The sequence below is a fragment of the Ovis canadensis genome, chromosome 12, assembly GCF_042477335.2.
Source record: "Ovis canadensis isolate MfBH-ARS-UI-01 breed Bighorn chromosome 12, ARS-UI_OviCan_v2, whole genome shotgun sequence".
NCBI lineage: Eukaryota > Metazoa > Chordata > Mammalia > Artiodactyla > Bovidae > Ovis > Ovis canadensis.
In genome coordinates, this window is record NC_091256.1 from 30,607,638 (window position 1) to 30,633,143 (window position 25,506).

Sequence of the window (25,506 nt, forward strand, 5' to 3'; positions counted from 1 at the left end):
AGGACACTCCCTATAGTCTTCATTGCACCTGGGTGAGACTTGCCCTCACACGTGCTCTTAAAAGAAAGGGTAGAAGACAACTCTGTGCCCATAAATGATTTCAGAATCACCTTTTGTGGGAACATTTAGAAGGATTAGAGTTTAACAAACATCATCTCTTTTGTGCTTTAAAAACCAGGAAGCATGTCACACAGTTATTAAACTGATTCCAGTTATGCCCGACAAGGGACCAGTAGATGACAAAGGAGACTTGCCAGCGTTAAATCAGCAGCAACATGGTAACAGAGCTGTGGTTTCCAAACTCTGAGCATCAGAATCACCTGGAGGGCTTGGCAAAGCACATATTGCTGGGTCCATCCCCCAGGGATGCTGATGGAGGTCATCTGGGATGTTCTAACAAATTCCCCAATGATGCTGATACTCCTGAATCAGCTCACACTTTGAGAAGCACTGTTAAAGAACAGCACAGTACAGTGCAGTGGTTCTTAACGTCAGTTTTACCTGAAGCAGTAACTAGGAAGCTTTCAAAATCCCCACTTGCCCTGGCTGCACCCAAAGCCAATTAATTCCGAATTTGGGGGTACGAGCCCAGATAGCAGTATTTTTTTACATCTCCAGGTGACTCCAGTGAGGCCGCAAAGTTGAGAACCACTGATACATGGGAAGACACACTTGTGTCCATAACTAATTAAGAAGATAACATTTGCGGTTTGGTTTTGTTTGGGACACACAAGGCCTGTGGGCTCTTGGTTTCCCCACCAGGGATTAACCTGGGCCCTCAGCAGTGAAAGCGTGAAGGCCTTAACCATTGGACCACCAGGGAATCCCCTAAGATACATCTAGTAAATCACTGAGCAGAATAGAATCACTGGTGCGCTAGAGGCACTCGATAAACAAAGATTCTTTCCTTCCTCTATTTTCTTGAAATTGTATCACAAAGAATATAGAAAGGTGAAATGTAATTTTCTGTAAGGATATATCTATCTATAGCTTTGAAAAGGAGCTGAGTTTTGTCTTTGTGGATTCCTAATTTAAAGGTCACATACAAATTTCAACCATAGTTTCTACATTTTTTTTGTGGGAAATAATACTGCTATTTATAAACCTGGAGATCTATAAAGTTTTGGTATGTCATACACGTTGGAGGCATATTTTATAATTTGGTATAGTTTGGTAGTTTTTTATATAAACTCATTAAAAAAGGTAGGGAAAGTGTGTCTAAGCACAGGAAAAGAAGGAAGGCCATAGAAAATTAAATTTGTCTCTAGAGGTGATTCTCAAAGTGTAGTCCCTGGATCAACAACAGCAGCAGCATCTGAAAATCTGTTAGAAATATAAATTCTCACACTGCTACCCAAGGCAGAGCTAATGAATCAGAAGCTCTGGGAGTGGGTGATCTGCATTTTCACAAGACCTCCAGGTGAGTGTGATGCATACTCTAGTTTGAAAATCACTGGTTTGAAATATTTACTATTTTAGTTCTAAGAAGAACAGAAGAGGTAAAAACACAATTTATTCAGGGCATAGATAGGGCTTTCCTGGTGGCTCAGCAGTAAAGAATTTGCCTCCAAGGCAGGAGACAGCCTGCAATGCCTTTGACATGGGTTCGATCCTGGGTCAGAAAGAACCTCTGGAGAAGGAAATGGCAATTCACTCCAGTATTCTTGCCCGGGGAAATCCCATGAACAGATGGGGTTGCCAGCACTGGACACAACTCTGCAACTAAACTACCACCACCACCATCCTGTACACATCAGTTCAGTTGCTATCTAGACCCCCACTGCTCTAATAATAGCTGTGCTCTTTTAAAAGTATCGCCAGGTGCAACCCTCACTCACCTTGAATCGTCCTCTTGAAGAATGCCTTGCAGGCTTCACAGGATGCTACCCCATAGTGGTACCCAGACGCAATGTCGCCACACACTAAACACAGTCTCTTGGGCATCGAGTTGAGCATGTATTCACACTTGGTCTGGGGATCTTCAACAATGGTGCTCGAGCAGTCATCATACAGTTTCCGGACAGGCCCGCTACCTCCTAGGATAGGAGCAGAAGGGTAGAGAGGTGGCGAGTCAAGTCCGTTCTGATGGCCATTCATGGTTGAACTGTAGCTCCCGCTGGCGTCCGAAGAGCCACCTGGGCTGTGGTGGTTGACGCTGTCCGTCAGGGAGGCCGGGCTGGAGGGTTCCGTCTTGATGAAGGACGAACAGCTGGAATCAATGTGTCGATCTTTGTTTGACATTCTGCAGAGAAGCCTGAGGTGGCGGGAGATACAAACAGAGAAGAAAAAGAAGGAGAGAGTGTCAAACACAGAGACCAAAAGAGGTAGAGACAAAGAGGAGGTGAAAAAACAAGAGGAAATGGAAGGGAAGATTGAAGGAAGAAAAAAAAAAAAGACAAGAATTCATATGTTAACGACTTGGCTCCTCCAGAGTGCAGCCTAAGAGCTGGGGACTACACATCATTCGCTGGTCAATATCTCTTGTTCTACAACAAGGTAATCAGCATAAGGGCGTGACAGGGTTACATCAAAGTGCCCAGACAGACCATAAACAAAAGCTCCAAGGGATCCATTTCCTCTCATTTTAATACCTTTCTCTTGGAGAAGCACTGTCAATATCTAAATCAACTCTCTAGATTCTAAATTTATCCACGGAAGAAGAGTAATTTGTAAGGTCTGTATCATTTCTAAAATTACATTTATCCTCACTCTACTTTTCCATTTTCTGATGTTGCAATCATTGTCTTACGAGCAGAACCCAACTTTTATTGTCAAGACCAAACAGATGATTCCTCAGCTCTGTAATTACTGTTTGTCAGCATGCTTCCATAAGCATAACCGTGTCTTTTATTGATCTAAGACACATAGGGAATATATCCTCACTCACTTTGCCTCTTTACTTAAACTGCTCTATTTCCTAGACATTTAGCGATATAGGAAGATTTCAAGGATAAAATTCTCGCCAATATTTAAGGATTATTTCCTCGAGCCCACAAAACAGGGAAATGATTACCGGCATCGATTAATAAATATGTACACGTGTTTACGAGTGTATGTGTTTGTGTGTGTGATCTACCACCGTCAACAACAAGAATCACTAAAAGCCATTTGAGCCTTCAGTCTACCTGTGAATCTATAATCTGATACTCTATACTTAGGAAAGTAAGGATGTATCAGATTTTGTCCCGAAAAAGTAAGACTTGTGGTGGTCTCTTTTTTCCCCCCGTCCTTTGCTCCTTTAACATCATACCTCCTAAAAGGAAATATGATGAAGCAGCTAATCTGATGAACTCTCTCTTATTTAGAAGAAACAGTCCATCCCTCTTACTTTGTCGGACCCATAAGTGATTAAATTTCTAAAGAGGTAATTAGATGAAAAGACGTAATTGGTCCTATTTTCTTTCCGGTTAGCCACAGTGCAAAACCCCTTTTAGCAAAGTCTCTAAGAACCTTCTGAGAGCCCACTAGAGGAAGAAAGAGGTGACAGCTGAGAAAGAGACTAAGATAATTGCTTCCCAGTGGAAAGCTGATTTATGGGAATCCCACAGGGTAATGGTCATTCACTGGAATTTGGGGGAGTATGTCACAGGATAACCGAAAGGATGCAATTACCTCTTTCCCTATAAATCTAATGATATTTTATCACTGTACAAATTTCATGCTCTCCTCTGGGCACCCCGCTCCCCAAATTCCTCCGCTGTTCTGTTACTTTCAAACGAAGAAAAATACGGTTCTTTCCTATCAGGGAACATTCACTGAACAGTTCCAAGAAGGGGGTCTCAAGTGCCTCTACAAACCAGAATGTGCCTCCTCACCTAGTAGATTTCCCATTGGAAGTTCTGCACTGCTTTCTCAAGGAAAGCAAGCTCAGGATGTGAAGAAAACAAACAGGAAGGAGAAATCCACAAAAATACCTTCTTGCTTTCGCCCACCCACTCATGTTGTCCTTCCCTGGAGAAGGAACGAAAGGAAAAATATCCCCCTTGCCAGCCTGAACCAGGCTTCTGCTCCCTCCCACCTCGGCTGCCTCGTCCCGTCACTGTTAATGAGCGCTGTAATTAATAGATCGCTCTCCTTGTCTCCAGGCTTGCACCCTGGGCTAAGCACTTTTCCTCAAGTCAACGTTTGAAAGAAAGCGGGTCGGCACTGACTTACAGCAGCCCTGTGAATTCCTTTTAATTTAAAGCACTTACCCCACCACTTCACTTATTACCTTATAATTACTGGACTGCTCGCACATACATTATGATCTTAGACTAGAGTTAGAAGTTATTAGGGTACTAAAACACGGTTGCTCCCCTTTCCTCTCTCCCGCACTGATTTTCTCATAGCGATGACAATTAACTCTTTCGACATCTGCCTCTGAGGCACCATTTTTTCATCTTTTTTTTTTTTCCTTTTTTCCTGAGGACAGTTGCTTTGAACCGCTTAATCATAAAACAGATTACACTTTCTCCAGGTCCTCTTCTCTCTTTTTTTGATTGTCCAATTTTATACCAATTTCCTTTCCTTTGAGCTTTTTTCTCATGGACTTCTAAAATGAGCAGAACTCTTCACTGAGGAACAAGGGCAGGAATCACCCTCCTATTCATGGAAGTGATATTTGCCAAGTCACCAAATGTTTATGGGTCAAATGCATGTTGTTAATAAGGTCTTTGAAAAATTGGGTATCTCCAGCCAGCCGTTTCCTGGAAAATCTCAGTCCCTAACTTTGCAATTATCTGGATGGAATCAAGAAAATTCACAAAGTTCACGCAGTCAGGGAAGCCTTGGGACAGGTGCAATCTCTCTTCCTACACAAGTCTGGCCACCGCAGCTGTAAATGAAAGTGAACAAGCTGGATTTGTGCTGTAGGTTTTACAGGTTTCTTCTCAGACGTGAAGCGCTTCCTTCATGAACACTTTCTGCTCAGTGGAAATAATAATAGAGCTGCCATTTATCAAGTGCTTCCTAGGCAACAGGCACTGACCTGAGCACTTTACAAATATTTTCTCATTTAATCCCCAAGATGGTCTTGTGAGGGAGGTATGCCTCTTTAGGACACAGACCCTCAGACATTATACAATTTCCTGAAAGTCATACAGTTTGGAAGTGGAAAAACCGAGATTTGAACTCAGGGCTGACTCCAAAGTCCAGTGCAGAAATGTCTTCAAGCCAACAGAGAGTCCTGCAATGTGTTTGCTGACTTTTTAAAAAATAGCCAAGCAAGGAGAGGTAGAGATGGCACACAGAGAGGGTCTAAGACATTCATGCTCACCCATGAGTGCAAAGGTGGCTGAAGGAGCCACCACCGCCCTGGCGACAGGGCTGCCCTGTTGAGTCACCCTCCCCAGAATTTGCAGTGACACCAAAACGGAAGCAGAAAGAACACAGTTGTCTCCTAATTACTACTTAGCTCATTACACCGAACATTTCCTAGACACCATTACATTATACCCTAAAACTACAGTGGGTCTTAATTCTCTCCCTCTCTGTCTCTGAAATTCTACAGCTCTATTATTCAAGCCTGAAATATTCACAACTATCTATAAATTCAATTGTCAGCTGGTGGGTTTTATTCTAGACTTCACTTCAATCTAAAATTAGAGGCACTAAAATTCACATTAACTCTAAGAGGAATGTAGTGAATAAGACTTTATTTCAAAAGAACACCTTTTTGTCAGAAAGAACCATTTTCAAGATGATGGCTTTATCTGGAGCCAAAGAGAATAAGCCCGATTCCACATTGTGCTGTTAACGCAGAAATTTTAGGTCACATTGGATTAATAAAAATCTAAATTTAGTTGAGAATTATGAATAGAAATAACATGTGTTGGAAAATGTGGGAAATATTTATTTTAAAGCCTACGTAGAGTTGCTTTTATTATTTCAAGGGAAGTGATGGGAGGCACAAGGGAAAAAGAGAAGTAACTTTCTCAAAATCTTTTCTGAGTGTACACCCTGAGAATAAACGAGAGAGAAATAACCATGTCAAGAATAACATTTAGTTTCTGTATAAGAAACAAAATTTGAGGCTGTAACAGCCTTCTAGAAGCCAGGGACATTTTAGTGCTTTAGAAAGCATTTTCAACACAGTCTGAGATACAGTCTTCAGTATTCTATGTAAATCCCAGATATGTTCTATCCTATATTCTATATTGTTGTTGCTTAGTTGTTAAGTCGTGCCTGACTCTTCTGCGGTCCCATGGGCTGTAGCCCGCCAGGCTCCTCTGTCCATGGGATTTCCCAGGCCAGGGATTGAAATCAAGTCTCTTGCACTGGCAGGCAGATTCTTTACCCCTGAGCCACCAGGAAAGCCCTTATAGTCTATATGTTCTACTATATAATATATATATTTATATATAAAGTCTGATGATCATGCTTCTACATAGGAACTTCTTTTTAACTTTTTATTTTATATTGGAGTATCGCCAATTAATAATGTTGTGATAGTTTCGGATGGACAGCAAAGGGACTCAGCCATACATACATATATATATATATCCATTCTCTTCCAACTGTCCCTCCTATCTAGGCCTCGACACAACACTGAGCAGAGTTCCTTGTATTATATGGGAGGTCCTTGTTGATTATCCGTTTTAGATGAGTGTACCTGTCTGTCCCAAACTCCCTAACTATCTCTCCCCACCATCCTTCCCCCCTGGCAACTGTAAGTTCTCTAGGTCAGTGCTTCTGTTTTCTGTTTTGTAAATAACGTAGGAACTTTGCGCCCAGCCTTGCCTAAGGGGCAGCAAGAGTACAATTTATCTTTGTTGTTAGATACTAGTCATCAAGCAAATAAAGCTTCCTGGTTGCTGGCCTATATAAACATGTAATTTTAGAAAGTTAATTAGTTGTTCCCCGGTGGCTCAGAGGTTAAAGCGTCTGCCTGGAATGAGGGAGACCGGGGTTCGATCCCTGGGTCAGGAAGATCCCCTGGAGAAGGAAATGGCAACCCACTCCAGTACTCTTGCCTGGAGAATCCCATGGAGAGAGGAGCCTGGTAGGCTACTATACTAGTCCATGGGGTCACAAAGAGTGGGACACCACTGAGCAACTTCACTTTCACTTTCATAGGTGTGCATGTAAAAGGAGAAAGTAAGTAAAATAAAAAAATAAGGATCAGTTAAAGTTGCTGTTGTAGGGGAAAACCAGATAATCTGTAATTAATATCCCATATATAATTATCAAGCTTGATTTGGTACTAGATCCAGGTAAATGTGTGATTGTGAGTGAACTGCCGTGACTTTGTGGGCAATGTATAAGCATCCAGCGTGGTCTGGATTTCCCAGAAGGGACTTAAGCCTATGTTCCCTAGGCTTATATATAATTATATATTATTAACCCTTTCACCAAAATAGAAGTTCTTAACAAGTAGCTGCCTTTCACCTTTTGAATTTTATACCAAACTCGAGTTCTTTGCTATTTTATTTTCCTCCTCAAATACGGTGCATCAATGCAACACGCGTGTAAAGGTCTTCTTTGACTTTCCTGATTGTAAAACAAAGGCAAGATTTTTTTTTAAACTTACCTATTTCAGTGACAGACACCTTAATAGCTAAATAGGTGACAACCATTTTATTTTCTTCCCTGTCATCCTTGCTGCTGCTACTGCTGCTAAGTCGCTTCAGTCGTGTCCAACTCTGTGCGACCCCATAGATGGCAGCCCACCAGCCTTCCCCGTCCCTGGGATTCTCCAGGCAAGAACACTGGAGTGGGTTGCCATTTCCTACTCCAATGCGTGAAAGTGAAGTTGCTCAGTCGTGTCCGACTCTTAGTGACCCCATGGACTGCAGCCTACCAGGATCCTCCGTCCGTGGGATTTTCCAGGCAAGCGTACTGGAGTGGGGTGCCAAAATACCCATCGTCATTATAGATTCCAAACATTTTATCAATATATCTCCCAAATTTTTATGCATTAACAATGAAGCCAGCAAACCTGCAAGTTTACAAATAAGAAGAAAACAAGAGAAAACAGAACCTGTGACTTTCCTGGTGGTTCCGTGGCTAAAGGATCCACTTTCAATGCATGGGTTTCAATGCAGGGGGCATGGGTTCCACCCTGGTTGGGGACCTAAGAACCTACCTGCTGTGTGGGGTGGCCAAAAAATATCCTTAATTCTCTCACTGAGTCCAGAGAATTTCAGGGCTGAAAAGCAGGGTGCTCAAGTCCTATCACTCATCACTTACCTATTTAAAATGGGAACAAATCACTAAGAACCGGTCAATTTTCTACCAGCTGAAATCACCCGATTGAATATTTCAGTATTTTTCTTTCAAAAAATAAGAAGCTTTTGTTAGCCTATAGGTTTGGGGTTTTGCTTTTATGCTTTCAGAAGAAAACCTCCAAGACTAAGGCTGCAGACCCCAGAGGCCCAGGCTTCAAAGCTGTAACCCCAGCAGCTCCCATGGCAGAGTCTGAGTTACAACTTCAAGCAGCCACTTTACAATAAGCTTTTTTTTTTTCCCTCCCTGCTTCAATTAATTGCACTCTCGTAAAGTGGCAAAATGTGAATCACTTAGTAACAAAATGGGCACCAGCTGCTATTGTCAGAGAATGATGATGCTGAAGAAAGAGAAAGCAACGGAATGAAGTGTCATGTCAGAAATCAACGGTGCAACGTGTGATTTGAGAAAACATGACTACTTTACAGAGACAGGGTGTCATTATGGCATCACAGTAATACGCTGCTTTGACAACTGCTGGGTCTAACATATCATCATTGCATTAAGGTACACTGGCTTAGTTGGGGAAAGAAGACAGAGGATTTTTTCTTTTAATAAGAAATATCTGCAGGTCTGCCTGGTTAACCCAACAGAAGGAGATCATTAATTGTAGAGAAAGAACTGTACATCATGATTCACACGCTCAGAAAGATTAAAACATGTGCGCATGTAAGCACGCACACACACACACACACACACACACACAGTTATCATTTTAGGGCTTCTTTAATAAACGCTGAGGTCCATCTAACGCAAGAAACGTCTGCCTAAAAGAACCACAAGGATGTAGTGGCCAGTTCTTGATTGTTTGAACAAGTAACTTGTGCATTTAGTCTGAAAGATTCTGTGCAAGTAATACCAGTATGAAAAGGCCAAGGTAAAAACCTTTACGGGTTCCAGAACAGCAACGTCACGTCACTCTCCAACTGTTCTATTTTGATTTCGCCCCAGTGCTATTTTATTTTTCTCCTATTCAGCTGGTCACTGAAATTAAATTTTACAATGGTTAAATAAATAAAAGACTCTTTGCAATTTACTCTGGTCAAGAACAACAGTAACCAAACAGCTCCTCACAAAGCTGGTGCTTGAGTCACTGACAGATGTAGCTAAGCTGTATGAGAACCAGGGGCTAGCTCCTTCAAATGACAAATCAGAGCATCTATCTAAGCCGAACCCTTTGCCAATCCTATCAAAGGCTTTACCAAGCAAAGAAATTTAGGACAAAAAAAAGAGACCTACAACTCATTTCTGGTGAGTTGTTGAAAGGAACACACCCAAAAATGTAACTTTGTGTGTGAGTATGTGTGTGGGTATTCAATCGCTCAGTCAAGTCCGACTCTTTGAAACCCCTTGGACTGCAGCCCACCAGGCTCCTCTGCCCATGGAATTTCTCAGGCAAGAATAGTGGAGTGGGTTGCCACTGCCTCCTCCAGGGGATCTTCCTGACCCAGGGATTGGACCCACATCTCCTGAATCTCCTACACTGCAGGTGAATTCTTTACTGCTGAGCCATCTGGGAAGCCCTTATATAACTTCATACCTAGGGCTGAACCATGACCAGGAAGGACTTTGTTGAAACTCTATCTGCTTTGAGGACATCAGAGTTCAGCGATCTTTTCTTACTCAATTTTCCTCTGAAGCTAGGTCTGTCAACTATGCTGGTATAGTCACTGAAATGCCAGGTCCTAGGACTCCCTCCATCCCAGACAAACCAGGATGGTTGGCCATCCAATTGGACGCAGAGAAACACCTATAAAACCCTGTGCCTCTCCTTCTGCGGATGTACCTAAAACAAAAGAAGGGAAACGGATTATATTCCTTTTCGGTAAAGAGAAATGCAGTAATAACACTAAGGGTGTTCTAACGCGTACCGATCAGAAAGTGCCAGCATCCCTATCTTACTACGCCATACCAGCCAGACCCATCTCCATGTACTATTTTGGACATAGGAAACCCCAACTGCTTCCATTTGTCTTGCCAGGTGATTTCTGATGCTTCCTGGTTGATAAACTTTATTAATGGGGAAAGAGACGGTTCTGTGGTATCACAGTATGTTGCTCATTATGGTGGTTGACAGTTTCTGTATTTAAGGATTCGATCTGATGCAGAGGTGCTTAGTAGTGTAATTCATCCTTAGCTTGTTTTCCTGGACCTATTTCAATCTGGGGGTGAGCATCCCTCGTTTATAGCTCTAAATACAGTAAGTGAGCTACTGGCAAATCAATAAAAACTGTTAAATGCATAATAATGCTGGGTAATTGCATACATGATGTTTTGCATTATTAACTGTCTGAGCTTTTCTTTAATATAATGGGCACTCATGTAATATAGAGCAGCTATAAGTCTATAAAATATACGCAGTTTATACGAACCGTGATGCTGCTTAAAACTCTGGCTAATCACCTACATCGGCTTTGAAGGAAGACTTCTCCTCCACTGCCAAGTCCAAATCAATTCTTATGACATTACTTTATAACTAACATGATATTTAACTGATGATGGCCATTAGCTATTATACAGATTGCCTTCAAGGACTGAACAGTAGGGGGAAAATACCACTTAGTTTAAACAAACTTCTGCCATGTAATCAATATTATTGAGGCAAATTAAGTGTCTTAACAAGTGTGTATATTTGCCCTAATGCAGCTTAATTAACTATATCCTCACCACTGCCCAAGTCCTGGTCACCTATGGATGTCAGAAGACAAGAAATGTCTAGTCAGAAACTCAGATGCACAACAGATGCAAAACAAGCATTTTTATCTCCAGTCTCTAAGAGGACTTCTTTCTTTACACACGTTACTCTCCTGGGACCCAAAGTCAGAGGACAGGAGGGCTTTAGAATTGTGTACCCTATGTCTTGATGTAGGAAACGCCCAAGTGCCCAGACTGCTATCCCCAGGCTAGAGTGAAACAGCCCTGGGCAAAAGGTGGGGACCACTACCAAAAAAAAAAAGACAAAAACAAAAAACCCTAAGATAAATCAAAATGAAGCTTAGGATATATGCTGAATGTAACATTTATTCGGTCTTAGAGATTTACTACGCCATGAGCAGACCTCCTCTGCAGTAAGCTTTCTACAGAAAGGAAATCGTCTCCTCCTTCTACAAATCTCTGGTCTTTCAAACAGAAATATGGATCAATAACGTTTGCTTGTGTTCAGACAATTCCGTTTTCAAGCAGTCAAGGAGTACACTGAAGAGAAACAGCGGACACAGCAGTAGGGGGTACTGACAGCTCAATGAAGACCTTCTCACAGCATCTCGCTAGAGGAGAAATAAACAGACAGGGAACTCATAGAAAGTCTATGCACTGATCTTTACAAATTACAATCGAATATAGATGCTTTACACACACACACTGCAGTGACGGAGTTCACAAATCAAACCCAGGTCAATGAGAGAGCTCAGGCTGTCTGAATCTCCCTTTCTTATTCTCTTTGCTACACTGGAACAGGACATAAGAATGCTGTCCGGAGTGGATGTAAGGATACTGAGATCATAGTACTGATGTCACCCTTTACTCATTTAAGAAAATGTTTTGCAAAAGCGATTACAATGACCAATAAGCCAGCCACCTCCACAGAGACGGGCCAGTTTCTTTGGAGTGGAACTCTGCAACATCCCCGGAAACCAGGTGAATCACAACAGCAAAAAAACCTAGATGCTGAGAAGGAATCCTTGTTGAAATAAATGTTGCTTCGCGTTTACAGGAACATTTCGAGTCTTACAGGGAGCGTCACGGTAGCACCGCAGATAATAAACCACATCTCTTCCTATTGGACAGTAGTTAAACTATATTTATACTTTTAACTTAATAGCTTAGTCTGCAGTAGTTAACATCTGGATGCAAAAGCAGCTGGTCTGGGATGATGTATGAGAGCAGAGGTTACCATGATATTCTGTTGGTATCAGGTGCTGTTCAGCTGAAGTAGGAGAGTGGGGGGAGGGATGGGAAAGGGGAAATCAGCTAATTATTAATCCTAAGACTCCTTCCTCTGTATTCTTTTTTTTAATAAAAGCATGTCATTGAGCTAGCTGCCTGAAGAGAAGGTGAAGCTTTAAGACCCACGCCACTATTTGCAGGCAAGGAAAAATAACATAGATACACACATACATTTAACTCAAGCCATAGAAGTGACGAAGGATTTGTTCTGTAGCAGAATGGATTTTGTAAAAGGGATTATGCAGCAGTGAGACACCATCCAGCGAAGCCAATGGAAGCCATCGAGGGGCCAGGATTTCAGATCGGAAGGACTCAGTGGTGGTTTGTCAGTCAAAGACCCAAAGACAAACATGCAGAGAAAAATTCCTAAAATCTTCTCACTTCTGGAAAACTGATTCAAAAATGTAGGACACCAGAGTTCCCACACTTTGTCTGTTTCTCTCATTTCTCAGGAAACCCTGCCTTCTTACAGGGCTGGAGGGAGGAGGAGTGTGCTTCCAGGCGCGGACCTGGGGCGGAGTGACCTAAGGCAGGCCGCTAAGGCACTCTGATCCTCTATCTTCTTTCTTACTTGTCAGATGGGAGGATGTGCTGAAGTGCTTTCTAAAATAACTCCTGCCTTTTAAAATATATACAGTTTACTCAAATAAAACCCACACTGGCTTGTGACTCAGATGAGACCTGAGAGCAAGGGCTACTGCATGAAAGTGTCCTTCCCAAACTTGTTTGTTTCCTTGACTGCTACTGCACTCAGCCACTGTTGAGGTCAGGGCAGTGCATGCATGGGCTGTGTGTGTGTGCTGGAGGAGAAAGAAAAAGTACTCCAACAACTTGCAGTGTGTGTGTGTGTGTGGGTGTGTGGGTGTGTGTATGTGTGTGTGTGCTGTAGGAGAAAGAAAAAGTACTTCAACAACTTGCAGTGTGTGTGTGTGTGTGGGTGTGGGGGTGTGGGTGTGGGGGTGTGTGTGGGGGTGTGTGTGTGCTGTAGGAGAAAGAAAAAGTACTCCAACAACTTGCCACATAACAATGGAACTGCGGCAATGACATTCAACTGGGTAATCCTTCCCAGTGGGTGACAAAGGGACAAACAGATCCATGATCATTAGAGGGAATCCGGGGAGCAGGAATCCTTTTTTTTTTTTTCCCCTAGAAATGGTTCTCTTTTTGCTCATTACGTTTTTGGTAGGAGGCGTTGGCGGAAAGGGCAATTCCCTGCAATCAGTGTTTAAGTGAATGTTTGTCCCAGAGTGTGACACCACGCTGTCAGCAAGCAGCAGGGAGTCCTTGAGTTGTTACTACATTTGATTTGACTGCCAGTAGGAAGCTTCATTTCTACCAACTGTTAGTTGCTCGCTCAAAGAATCTTCTCTTCATTTCAGGAGTGATTTTTTCCCCCCCTTTCTTCTATTTTCTTTTCCTTGATAGGTCGTGAGTCCAAACTTGCACGTGGACAGAGGCAACTTTAGTTCTTGTCTCCAACGCTGGTCAGACCTGAGGGTCTGGCTATAAAGAGTCCAGCCAGTATGTTCAGAATCTCATGTCTCTCATTCAGATTCTCTGCACTTTAATTCAGATTTCCTAGATCATCAAAAGGTCAGCACAGACGCAAACTGGTTTGGCCACATTGTGTACACATGGTTTTACTTGGTGGGGCTTATTTTAGTTGATGGAGCAGACATTTCTACAGCTCTTATCAACCAAAAAAAAAAAAAGCCTTGTCACTCACCTTTTCCTGCAATTTTGTTCAACTATCTGCTATTTCAGTGACTGCTTCCGACACCTCTACAATTTTTCTGATCTGATAACTTGACTACTTCCCATAAAAGCATCTCTCTTCTCAAATAATGATTCTGATAATTAGGATTCTCAAACAGTGCCTCTGCCAAGAACTTCTGACAGTGAAAAGCATCTTTAGAAACAACAAAAGCAGATGATGAGTAAAAATGGGGGAAAAAAGAGAAGGAAAAATTCCTCAGAGATACGATGAAAATTCAGGCTGAATGGAAAAGTAATTAACACGGGAGAGCTAAAACTGTAATTAAGAAAAATTTCATTACAGGGAGGCAGGTGAGTCCGTTTTTCTGAATATGAAAGGGGCTGTGTTAAAATAAAATAGAGGCCGGTTTCGGGGAGTGGAGCAGGAAAGCCATGTCTTTAACCAGATCAAATTCTCGAAATTGGCTGTCAAGACAGGATTGTTGTGATTTATACCCGTCTATCAAGTGCCCGAACGGAGAGACAGAGAGAAGAGAAACAAGCTGCTGTCGCTTCCATTCGCAAAGAACCTTTAATTTCCACAGCACCATCTGTTACCAAATCTAATTCACATTCCCCCTTAATCTGGTTTAGTTCCATAATACTAATTCTTTTCCAACCCCTAGGAACACAAACCACCAAAAAAAAAAAAATGGCTTTGGTTCTTGGTGAGTGAGAAATTGAATATTACAGAGTTAAGGTGTAAAGGCTCGGTGGCTTAAGTGAATCATGCTCTTCTCCATTAAAATGTCTTCCTGGTAAAGGGATTTGTTTTCAGCCAATGCAGAGATATGAAATTGTTCACATTTGGGGTAAAAAAAAAAATGCTGATATAAAAGTAGGCCGGGGACATGAAAGGAGAGGTTGTCATAAAATACAATTGTTGTCAAGTTTAGTCACTTTCAGAACTGGCTATAAAATCACTTTGTCATGGTTTTCACATAGAGAAACCCTGAAATTGTACTTTTGTTAAGGAAACTGAGAGTGATGTATATATTCAGAGAAGGCTGGGCTGGGGGTGGGGGGGAACCTGAAGGGAAACCTAAGGAAATGAAAATGGAAAAATTTATATATAATTTAAAATAAAGAGATGTATATGAGTAAACACAGGTCCATCTCCCCCAGTCCGAGATTTGGTTAGCACAGACTTTTGATCCAACAATCACTTCTGCTCTTAGCCAATATAATAACTGGCATTCACAATAATGAAAGCTGTGGAGCTATAAAATTATAAAGTGCTTTCTGCATCAGAGAAAGATTAAACTATTCTCAGTAAAGACTCAGTGCTAAATGTATTTTACTGCTTTCTAACTCTGTGAAAATTTGTTATCTCTATAGGCAACAGTACATAAAGATCCACGAGCGAACTTTACAAAATGAGAAGAGACACTGTCTGAATCCTGGCGTGAGAAGTTTTGATTACACATTTAGTCAGCTGGCTCACTACCTCATTCTCCTATGAACGTTAGCAGAAGCGTCCTTTTGTTCTCTAAGTCAGTCACTCAGAAGACTAGCTGGTTGGTCTATGTCATATCAACCACTCAGTAAATCACTGGAGGGGTTATGATCAAAATATTTTCATGACAGACTTAACTGTAAACCAATAAATACATGCTTTATTATAAAACACCTTAACATGTAAAATTGATCACTGAACTGGTAGTATCTTCATACTTGATTTAAAAGATATCCTAAATCTGTTACATAAAGATACATTTTTTTAGGAAAGATTCTCTCACTTTACTGATGACATCTTCTGATTAGGTAGATATATTCAACTACTAGCAATAAGAGCCTGCTTTTTAAGAAATGTGTTAGATTATGAAAGAAGATAAATCGTTCATGACAAGAAATGTGGAGATGAGAATAAATACGCTTATATATGCACACACACACACACACACACATATATATATCTCCTATAGAAATATCAATGGATGTCATATATACATATAAGTGATTAGAAATTCTAAATATGGTATAATAGAAAATAAAACTTAATATTTTCAATATTCATTAAGGAATATGCTAATTCTGACATCCCTAAATTATACAGAGTAATTTGTATTGTATAAGTTTTAGAGTTTCTACTACAGTTAAAAAAGAAATTTTTGTTTTCTTCACATTCATAGGAATTCACAAGACCAACAATACTATATGCTGGTGAGGATGTGAAGCCAACTGCAACTCTCATACATTGCTGGCAGGGTACAAATGGTATGACAGTTGTGGAAAAAATAGTTTAGAAGTTTCTAATGAAGTTAAGCATACACTTACCACATCACAAGAATTCACTCTTGGAGACTTACTATCTAGTATCAGTAGAAGTTATTTACCAGTAGAAGTTTCTATTGATTCCTATGCCTTGTTGTTGTTATTTAGCCACTAAGTTGTATCCAACCCTTTTGCAACCCCAAGGACTGTAGCCTGCCAGGTTCCTCTGTCCATGGGATTTCCCAGGCAAGAATACTGTACTGGGTTGCCATTTCCTTTTCCAGAGGATCTTCCCAACTTAGGGCTCAAACCTGTGTCTCCCGCATGGGCAGGTGAATTCTTTACTACTGAGCTACCTGGGAAGCCCTAAGTCTTAAACAGGTAGACTCAGAAAATTCTTCAACACCCACCCATACTTTTGATTTACACATAAGAACTGAGTGAGTCCGGGAAGTGAGACAGATGACTTATTTAAGGACATTAAGAATTACGAGGTAGAATTTAGTCCAAATTCCAGGTTTCCAACTCTTGGGGTCAGATCTTTTTCTAACCTATGAACAGGACAAAGGATGAAATCAAGATTAGGCCCATAACTTGTAGACAGAGAGGGAGAAGAAAAGGGTGGGACAAATTGAGAGAGTAGTATTGATGTATATACACTACCAGGCTTCCTCCGTGGCTCAATGGATAAAGAATCTGCCTGTGATACAAGAGACACAGGCTCCATCCCTGGGTCAGGAAGATCCCCTGGAGGAGGAAATGGCAACCCACTCCAATATTCTTGCCTGGGAAATCCTATGGACAGAGAAGCTTGTCGGGCTACAGTCCAAAGAGTTGCAAAGAGTCGGACACAGACATGACTGAGCATGCACACACACACACATAAGTGTACACTTATCATGTGAAAACACATAGCTAGTGGGAACCTGCTGCATAACACAGGGAGCTCAGCTTCGTGCTCTGTGATGACCTAGAGAGGTAGGATGAGGTGGGTAGGTAGGAGGCTCAAGAGGGAGGGGATATATGTATGTGTATACGTGTGTATATACATATATATAGTATACAGCTGATTCTCTTCCCCTTTGTCTCATAGGTAAAGAATCTGCCTGCCAATGCAGGAGACGCAAGAGACAAGGGTTCGATCCCTGGGTCAGGAAAATCCCCTGGAGGGAGAAATGGCAACCCACTCCAGTATTTTTGCCTGGAGAATCTCATGGTCAGAAGGGCCTGGAGGGTTACAGTCCATGGGGTCGCAAAGAGTTGGACACGGCTGAGTGACCAAGCACATGCATAGCTGATTTATGTTTTTGTACAGCAGAAACTAACACAACACTGTAAAGCAATTATCCTTCCTCCAATTAAAAAAAAAAAAGAAATAAAAGAAAATTAGGCCTATAATAAATAATATTCTATTGCTCTGAATGGTAAACACCTTTTCATATTTTATTTTTTTAATACTTATGAAATATTTTTTATTGTAAACACCAAATAATTCCGTGCATCCATGTGCACATTTGGGAAGTAAAGAAAGCTAACCTGAGTTCACCCCTCATTGTCTTCCTCCAAAGCAGGGCTCACGACAAAACGGCTTATGCAAATAGGCAAAATTGGAGCAGTGATGTGGTCATATGTCATTGTAAGTAACTCACGGTGGGCTTTTGAACATTTTTGGTTTGATTCTTTGACATTTTACTTAATTGCCAAATATTTATTTATTTGGCTGCACCGGATCTTAGCTGCAGCACATGGGATCTGCAATCTTCGCTGCAGTCTGCAGGATTTTCAGTTACAGCATGTGGGACCTAGTTCTCTGACCAGGACCTCTGCACTGGGAGTGCAGAGTCTTAACCACTAGACCACTGGAGAAGTCCCCTTGATGTGTTTTTGCAACAAGGAAGATTATGGGACACAGAATAAGGAAACATTAAGGATTTAAAACATGGAAATCAGAAAAAGAGGGGGAGTCATCTGATTTTTAAAAATATCTTTTAGATTATCAGTATAAACTCAGTTTTAAAAAAAAAAGAGTTGTGGGGAAAGTGCAATATAGAAAACGGGAGTAGTTAAAATCATGTATTTCAAAAGAAATGCCTAATTCTATGGAGCTTTCAGGAAAGAAAACTTGCATAGTGACTTAAATCAATTTAAAAATGATTTCAACACCAATTTACCAGATGCTCCTCAAGTAGGAAGATGGGGATGATGTTCCTTAATGGGAAGGAAAATAAATCACAGAACACATTTTCTCCCTTCTTTAACTTACATACACATGAAGGTTATAGCATTCAGTACTTAGCCAAGGAGAGACAACATGATTGTACAGCTAATTCATGTTTTCCTGAAAAGAGGTTTCTGCAAAATAATAAAACTGTGTGAAATGAATAAATAAATAAAACTATACATTCCTGAAGATGAATTCAGCCAAGTTTATAATGGCTCCATACACACCCTATAGGTCAACAGTCCTCTTCCACCTTAAGTCTCACTTCTCCCCACCTTGTACCTCTTACACGAAATGCTTTGTTTTTGCTTAGTCGCTAAGTCCTGTCCGACTCTTCGTGACCCTGTGGACTGCAGCCTGCCAGGCTCCTCTGTCTATGGAATTTCCCAGATAAGAATACTGGAATGGGTTGCCATTTCCTTCTCCAGGGGATCTTCCCAAACCAGGGATCGAACCGGTATCTCCTATACTGCAGACACATTCTTTACCGCTGAGCCACTACAGAGCCTCCATGCAATGCTTATTGACTTGCAATTCTTCCTACCAACCAGCTTTCCCTTTTCCCTGGAATGCATTTCTCCTTCCTTTGCTCCAATATCTGGTCAGCTCTGATTCATTAATAAAACTTCTACTGAGTTATCACATCTCCAGGAAGTCTTCCCAGCATCACTTTCCCTAGATATTCCCATAATTCCACCAGCCTATTTCTACAACTGCACTTAACACATTGTCTTTCATGTGGATACTTACGTTTCTATCTGTCCACTTGAGGAGGACTGTACACTGATATCTCTTCCTAAATTTAACACTGTGCCTCGGCTAGCAAATGAATGTACAAAACGCGAAGTCACATCAGCAAAAAGTAGTGGACTTAAAATGTTGGGTTACAAAATTTTTTTTTTAATTAGCGTGTTGTTTATACAATCTCAAGAATCTGTGAGATAAACATTAAACATAGAAAATCTATTTTTCTATCTCCTTAGGTCAAAGCAAACCCCTTAAGAGATTTGATTGAAACTGAACAACCTACAGGATGAAATAGTAAATGATTATAAGATTTTTAATTAGATATCTTGGCTTTGAGTTCTCCAACATTGTCATTCCTTAGTGCCAAACTAACTGCGGGCACTGAGATATTATCTACAAACCTCAGTTGCTGAATCTGTTAAATGGGAGCTATATCTCAAGTACAGGAAGTGTAAATAATTGTTTGCAAAGGCGGTATTGAGTTCAGAATGATATCAATGAGTAAGAAGAGAAAGGCCATTTTAGGATGAACAAGGATGATCCAGAAGTGCAGGGGAGGCTCAGAAAATGAAGGAGGGAGTGGTTCTGCAGAACAAGACAGGGGATCTGGAATCTGCTACAGGTTCAAAAAGTAGGTTGGCCGGACTGTGGAAGGTTAAAATACTAAGGTATGCAGATTAGATGCCATTTTATAGGTGATGGGAAGCTACTACAGACTTCCAAGGAGAAAAGACATAACCAGTTTGTGCTTTTATTAAACACAGTTTTGACTGCAGCAGTGTCCATGTCATTCATCCCTATTGTGTTTCAGGCATATCACCTGATAAAACAAACAGACCAGATCTCTGAACTCACAGTGTTTAAAGGCCAACTTTGGAAGCTATTCCCTCTGGCCAGATAAAGGATGAGAAGAACCGGAAGTGAAATGGTAGCAAAGACAATGAAAAAAAGAGGAAGCAGACATTATGAGCATCATGAATAGAGTTTTCTCCACCTCCAGTGATCCATAAATAATACATGAGAATTGATCAAGCTAAAATGATTTTAACAAAGTATACATATATATATATATATATATTTTTTTTTTAAATAAAGTAAGCTGCAATAATTTGGCCACCTGATATGAACAGCTGACTCACTGGAAAAGACCCTGATGCTGGGAAAGACTGAGGGCAAGAGGAGAAGAGGTGACAAAGGATGAAATCGTTGGATGGTATCACTGACCAACACACATGACTTTGAGCAAACTCTAGGAGATAGTAAAGGACGGTAAAAGCCTGGCGAGCTGCAGTTCATGGGTGGACATGACTTAGCGACCGAACCACAATGTAAAAACAAATGCATGTCTTGTGATGGAACTGTTCTTTATCTTGACTGTGGTGGTGGTCAGAGGAACGTACATTTACAATAAAATTACACAGAACTAAACAATCCCAAAGAAAGGCAATGCCAAAGAATGCTCAAACTACCACACAATTGCACTCATCTCACATGCTAGTAAAGTAATGCTCAAAATTCTCCTAGCCAGGCTTCAGCAATATGTGAACCGTGAACTTTCAGACGTTCAAGCTGGTTTTAGAAAAGGCAGAGGAACCACAGATCAAATTGCCAACATCCACTGGATCATCGAAAAAGCAAGAGAGTTCCAGAAAAACATCTATTTGTGCTTTATTGACTATGCCAAAGCCTTTCACTGTGTGGATCACAATAAACTGTGGGAAATTCTGAGAGATGGGAATACCAGACCACCTGACCTGCCTCTTGAGAAACCTATATGCAGGTCAGGAAGCAACAGTTAGAACTGGACATGGAACAACAGACTGGTTCCAAATAGGAAAAGGAGTGCGTCAAGGCTGTATATTGTCACCCTGCTTATTTAACTTCTATGCAGAGTACATCATGAGAAACGCTGGACTGGAAGAAACACAAGCTGGAATCAAGATTGCCGGGAGAAATATCAATAACCTCAGATATGCAGATGACACCACCCTTTGGGCAGAAAGTGAAGAAGAACTAAAAAGCCTCTTGATGAAAGTGAAAGAGGAGAGTGAAAAAGTGGGCTTAAAGCTCAACATTCAGAAAACAAAGATCATGGCATCCAGTCCCATCACTTCATGGGAAATAGATGGGGAAACAGTGGAAACAGTGTCAGACTTTATTTTGGGGGGCTCCAAAATCACTGCAGATGGTGATTGCAGCCATGAAATTAAAAGACGCTTACTCCTTGGAAGGAAAGTTATGACCAACCTAGATAGCATGTTGAAAAGCAGAGACATTACTTTGCCAACAAAGGTCTGTCTAGTCAAGGCTATGGTTTTCCAGTGGTCATGTATGGATGTGAGAGTTGGACTGTGAAGAAAGCTGAGTGCCAAAGAATTGATGCTTTTGAACTGTGGTGCTGGAGAAGACTCTTGAGAGTCCCTTAGACTGCAAGGTGATCCAACCAGTCCATTCTGAAGGAGATCAGCCCTGGGATTTCTTTGGAAGGAATGATGCTGAAGCTAAAACTCCAGTACTTTGGCCACCTCATGAGAAGAGTTGACTCACTGGAAAAGACTGATGCTGGAAGGGATTGGGGGCAGGAGGAGATGGAGACGACCGAGGATGAGATGGCTGGATGGCATCACCGACTCGATGGACGTGAGTCTGAGTGAACTCCGGGAGTTGGTGATGGACAGGGAGGCCTGGCGAGCTGCGATTCACAGGGTCGCAGAGTCGGACACGACTGAGCGACTGAACTGAACTGAGCTGAAACACATGCACTCGCACAAACGAGTGTACACGATGAGATCTGAAGTCAGTAACTCTTCCAGGATCAGCCTCTTGGTTGTGATCTTGTACTATAATTGAAGGAGGTTACCACGGGAAAAACCAGGTGAATGTATAGTGTTTCTCAGTATTATTTCTTACAACTGCATGTGAGTCTACAAATATAGCAAAGTAAAAAGGTTTTTTTTTTTTTTAAATTAACATCTTTCTTGAAGACATGGATTATAGTGCATTTGACTTTGTATCCTTGGCACTTTGTATGATGCTGAACTCATATTAACTATATAATGAATATGTCACTTAATATGTTTGTTAAATAAATAAATGAACTGCAAGGCACGATGTTAACTAAAGGCATCATTATTCTTTACAAATGTTGTTATAAACCTCATCACATAAGTTCTATGTCTGGCTTATATTTATCTGACATGACTTGAAATATCAAACTTCCAACACTAAATATCAGTTAGTCAAGGTCATGAAGCTGATGGCATAGATGGTCCTCCATTCTACCACTTCTCAGAGAGTATGGTGAGCTCTCAAGATAATAGTCTTAAGAAATATTAATATTATTTCATATATCCTAATAAGATATCAGGATTTTCTTTCCTTTTTAACAGTGAGAAAAGAAGTTATAATCACACAGCGATTCTCGAAACAAACTTGTACGACAAGCATGTTCTCTGTTTTACAGATGAGGAAACAGTCTTCTGATAGAACTGGAACTTGAAATTTCTAAATTTTGTCCTCTGAGCCACAGAATGCTGAACCACAGAGATTTAACAACAATACTTTATAGCAGCCAATTAAACATGTCAACTGTAGTCACACATAGAACTACTATCTTCTAAGCATTTTAGTTTTCAATAGTGTTTCTTAAACAACTGCAAGTGCTTTGATGTATCTGTGATGACTATACAAACACACAATAACAAAAATGGGACCAAAATAAAACAAAAAGAAAAAAAAGTATCTTATCCCCTTAAACATCTAACAACAAAGGATAATAATTTTGAAATGTCAAAATCACTTGGCAACTTAGAAAATACTAGATTATTTACACCATAGAAAGGAAAAGCTAAAAGATGACTATTATTTAATTGAAACAGATTCAGGGCCTTCTAATAAGGAGAAATTAAATTATTTCACAGCATGAAAAACCTGAGCTAGATACTAGGTAGAACTTCCAGACCAATTAGCTTTTATCATTAATATCAAAACATATTAATTATGTTAATCACATATACATAATATATATGTAATTAATATGCATTATGTATATATACATTAATTTTCTGTGTCTCAGCTATCTATTAACTAAAATGTAGGTATTAATTAATGCTCACACTATCTAATGCAGAAATGTTGAGACACAAAAAGAAAATAGATATGAAAACCTTTGAAGAGTTTAAATGTTATGCAAATCCAAAGTGTTACTACAAATCTGTGAGACAAAATATTTTAATCTTTGCAATAATCAAATCAGAAAGTTAAGCTGCACCTACTTTTGAAATATAAATCCATACCTACCTGGGGTTGTCACAAGAAACCTGGTCAGCCTTCGGGAGTTGCTGTAAATTACACTTGTTTAAACACTTTGATAACACATTCTAACTTGTACTGACTTTTCACCAACATTAGCTCACACTACCACCCAAAGTGATCTCTTTGACTTCTCAGTACTTGAGATGAAGGGAGGATGCTAAGTGTTTTTCAGGAAAGCTTTAAAGGAACCAGTGTACAAATCTTTAGTATCTGTTATGTGCCAAGAATGATACGGACACTGAAGAATAATGAAGTCTTTTTCCAAAGGAAAATGTGTTTCAGAGGTCAATATATCCATGCTAAGAATGCAGGCTGCATGAAAGTTACGCAAGAAAATACTGAGGTTTAGAACACCAACCTCCCCCAGCCTCTCCACCTGCCATCAGATTCCATGCGGATGACACCTAATCTAATACAGGTCAGGGGCAAAATTCAGGTTAGAAATAAATTCTGAAACTGCTTAACTACACTAGGCCTTCTTAGCTATTAATCACAAGAATAAAACAAAAAAGTGTGGATAAAGCTACAATGATCACTTTGGGGGAGAAAAAAAGTAACACCTAACCCTAGAGGCATAGTCTTCATGCAAGAACTGGGGAATGTCTTTCTGGAGTGACTTCAACAACTCACAGTATAAGTCACAATGACTGTCAACCTCAGCAGCCTCTGAGTCACCCTCTTAAAGACCCAAGCCCCTGCCTCCTCTGTTTGCTGCTAAGGCGTGGCTCTCCTATGATAGTACATCTGACCACCTTCCAGAAGGCAAGCAGACAAGGCAGGAACATTCCTTGTTCTTATCCAAAATCCAAGAAGGAAGATTGAGGGAAAACAGGAAGAGGGGAAAATTAGTGCTGTTCATCTCATAAAAGACTTGCCCACTGTTGCAAAGTAGCTGAATGGACTGGGCAGGGGCTTTGGAACAGTGTTGCCCTTGGTGTGCACCTGTCTGTGCATGTGTAACAGCAGCCATGGCCGTGGAAAGCAGGCCTGGCGGAGCCCTGCCATGCGGGATGGGCCCTGGTGCTGATGTGGCTGCACTTAATATGCCAGCAAATTTGGAAGACTCAGCAGTGGCCACAGGACTGGAAAAGGTCAGTTTTCATTCCAAGCCAAAGAAAGGCAATGCTAAAGAATGTTCAAACTACCGCACAATTGCACTCATCTCACATGCTGGCAAAGTAATGCTCAAAATTCTCCAAGTGAGACTTTGACAGTATGTGTACCGAAAACTTCCTGATGTTCAAGCTGGATTTAGAAAAGGCAGAGAAACCACAGATCAAACTGCCAACATCCATTGGATCATTGAAAAAGCAAGAGAGTTCCAGAAAAACATCCACTTCTGCTTTATTGACTATGCCAAAGCCTTTGACTGTGCGGATCACAATAAATTGTGGAAAATTCTGAAAGAGATGGGAATACCAGACCACCTGACCTGCCTCCAGAGAAATCTGTATGCAGGTCAAGAAGCAACAGTTAGAACTGGACATGGAACAACAGACTGGTTCCAAATCGGGAAAGGAGTATGTCAAGGCTTTATATTGTCATCTTGCTTATTTAACTAACATGCAAAGTACATCATGTGAAATGCTGGGCTGGATGAAGCACAAGTTGGAACCAAGATTGCCGGGAAAAATATCAATAACCTCAGATATGCAGATGACACCACCCTTATGGCAGAAAGCGAAGAAGAACTAAAGGGACTCTTGATGAAAGTGAAAGAGGAGAGTGAAAAAGCTGGCTTAAAACTCAACATTAAAAAAAACGAGGATCATGGCATCCGGTCTCATCACTTCATGGCAAATAGATGGGGAAACAATGGAAACAGTGAGAGACTTTATTTTCTTGGGCTCCAAAATCAGATGGTGACTGCAGCCATGAAATTAAAAGATGCTTACTCCTTGGAAGGAAAGCTATAACAGACCCAGACAGCATATTAAGAAGCAGAGATATTATTTTGCAAACAAAGGTCCATCTAGTCAAGGCTATGGTTTTTCCAATAGTCATGTATGGATGTGAGAGTTGGACTATAAAGAAAGCTGAGCGCTGAAGAATTGATGCTTTTGAAGTGTGGTGTTGGAGAAGACTCTTGAGAGTCCCTTGTACTG

The 25,506-nt window shown here is 40.8% G+C and overlaps 1 protein-coding gene across 29 annotated transcripts in view; it reads right to left on the bottom strand.

Moving 5' to 3' along the window:
* ESRRG (estrogen related receptor gamma) overlaps positions 1 to 25,506 on the bottom strand; it is a 696,316-nt gene that overhangs the window by 194,685 nt on the left and 476,125 nt on the right. For all 29 annotated transcript variants that reach the window (XM_069544591.1, XM_069544604.1, XM_069544607.1 and 26 more), the window contains one exon: positions 1,839 to 2,254. In XM_069544591.1, coding sequence (XP_069400692.1) covers positions 1,839 to 2,241 — 403 coding nt within the window. In that variant the 5' untranslated portion in view covers positions 2,242 to 2,254. The remainder of the gene's footprint in view (positions 1 to 1,838; positions 2,255 to 25,506) is intronic.